General features: G+C 50.0%; 1 protein-coding gene across 1 annotated transcript in view; it reads right to left on the bottom strand.

Annotated features, from left to right (window-relative positions):
* Nucleotides 1-44, bottom strand: part of EMH_0009440 (SAG family member) — a gene marked incomplete at both ends in the record, with an annotated part of 1,321 nt that extends 1,277 nt beyond the window's left edge. The window contains one exon of the mRNA XM_013498656.1: nucleotides 3-44. Within this exon, the coding sequence (XP_013354110.1) occupies nucleotides 3-44 (42 nt within the window). The remainder of the gene's footprint in view (nucleotides 1-2) is intronic.
* Nucleotides 45-747: the final 703 nt, after the last annotated feature.

Raw genomic sequence — 747 nt, 5'->3', positions numbered from 1 at the left:
CTTGCCGGAATCACGCTCTCCTTCCTCGGGTAGTCTTTTGTCATTCCCCTCTTGAGGTATTACGAAATCATTGAAACCGGCCTTCTTACGAGCACCGTTGATCTCGGTGAGGCATGTGCCATCATCTCCTGCGGAGAGAGACAAAATAGTGCCATAACGGGCGCCATGATTTGCTTATCAACCGTTTTCTGAAGCATTAACATCTACACTGACCAGTGGGCAAATCTACGGGACTGGCCTACCTGGCTGGGTTTGCAAGCCAAGGAACCACTTCAAGCATTCAGCTTCACCCACGACGAGCCAACGTACCCAGTTTGACGGCGTATGTGGTTGTTTTTGTTGTTGATGGTGTTTGAGGTCCCTCGACACCGCTCCCATCAGCTTTGGCCAAGAGGAGCAGCGAGGCACTGACGACCGCGAACAGGCGGAGAGTCGGNGCATTGTTGCCATATATAAAGTTGGAGGCCCCGATATGCGCACTTAAACACAATTTGTTGAAACCTTCCACCACAAACAATCTCCAAATTGTTTATGAAAAAGGGATGATCGGCAGAATTGAGTGCCACGGTGGCTTGACTGGTTTTCTTTGGCTCAGATATGCTCAATGCGCGGGTGCGCGGGAAGCGTGTCTTGCTAGGCAGGCCAACAGAGAAACCGGGGTTGGCAGCTTGTTCATCGTCGGAAGCAGCGGCAGTAGGACTGCAATTTGTTTTATATTTTAGATAATGACTTTGTAATTGGATGGAC

Source organism: Eimeria mitis, genomic scaffold (assembly GCF_000499745.2).
Source record: "Eimeria mitis Houghton genomic scaffold, Emh_scaff360, whole genome shotgun sequence".
NCBI lineage: Eukaryota > Apicomplexa > Conoidasida > Eucoccidiorida > Eimeriidae > Eimeria > Eimeria mitis.
Note: the sequence above shows the minus strand (reverse complement) of the source record. Positions and strands in the feature narration are given on the sequence as shown.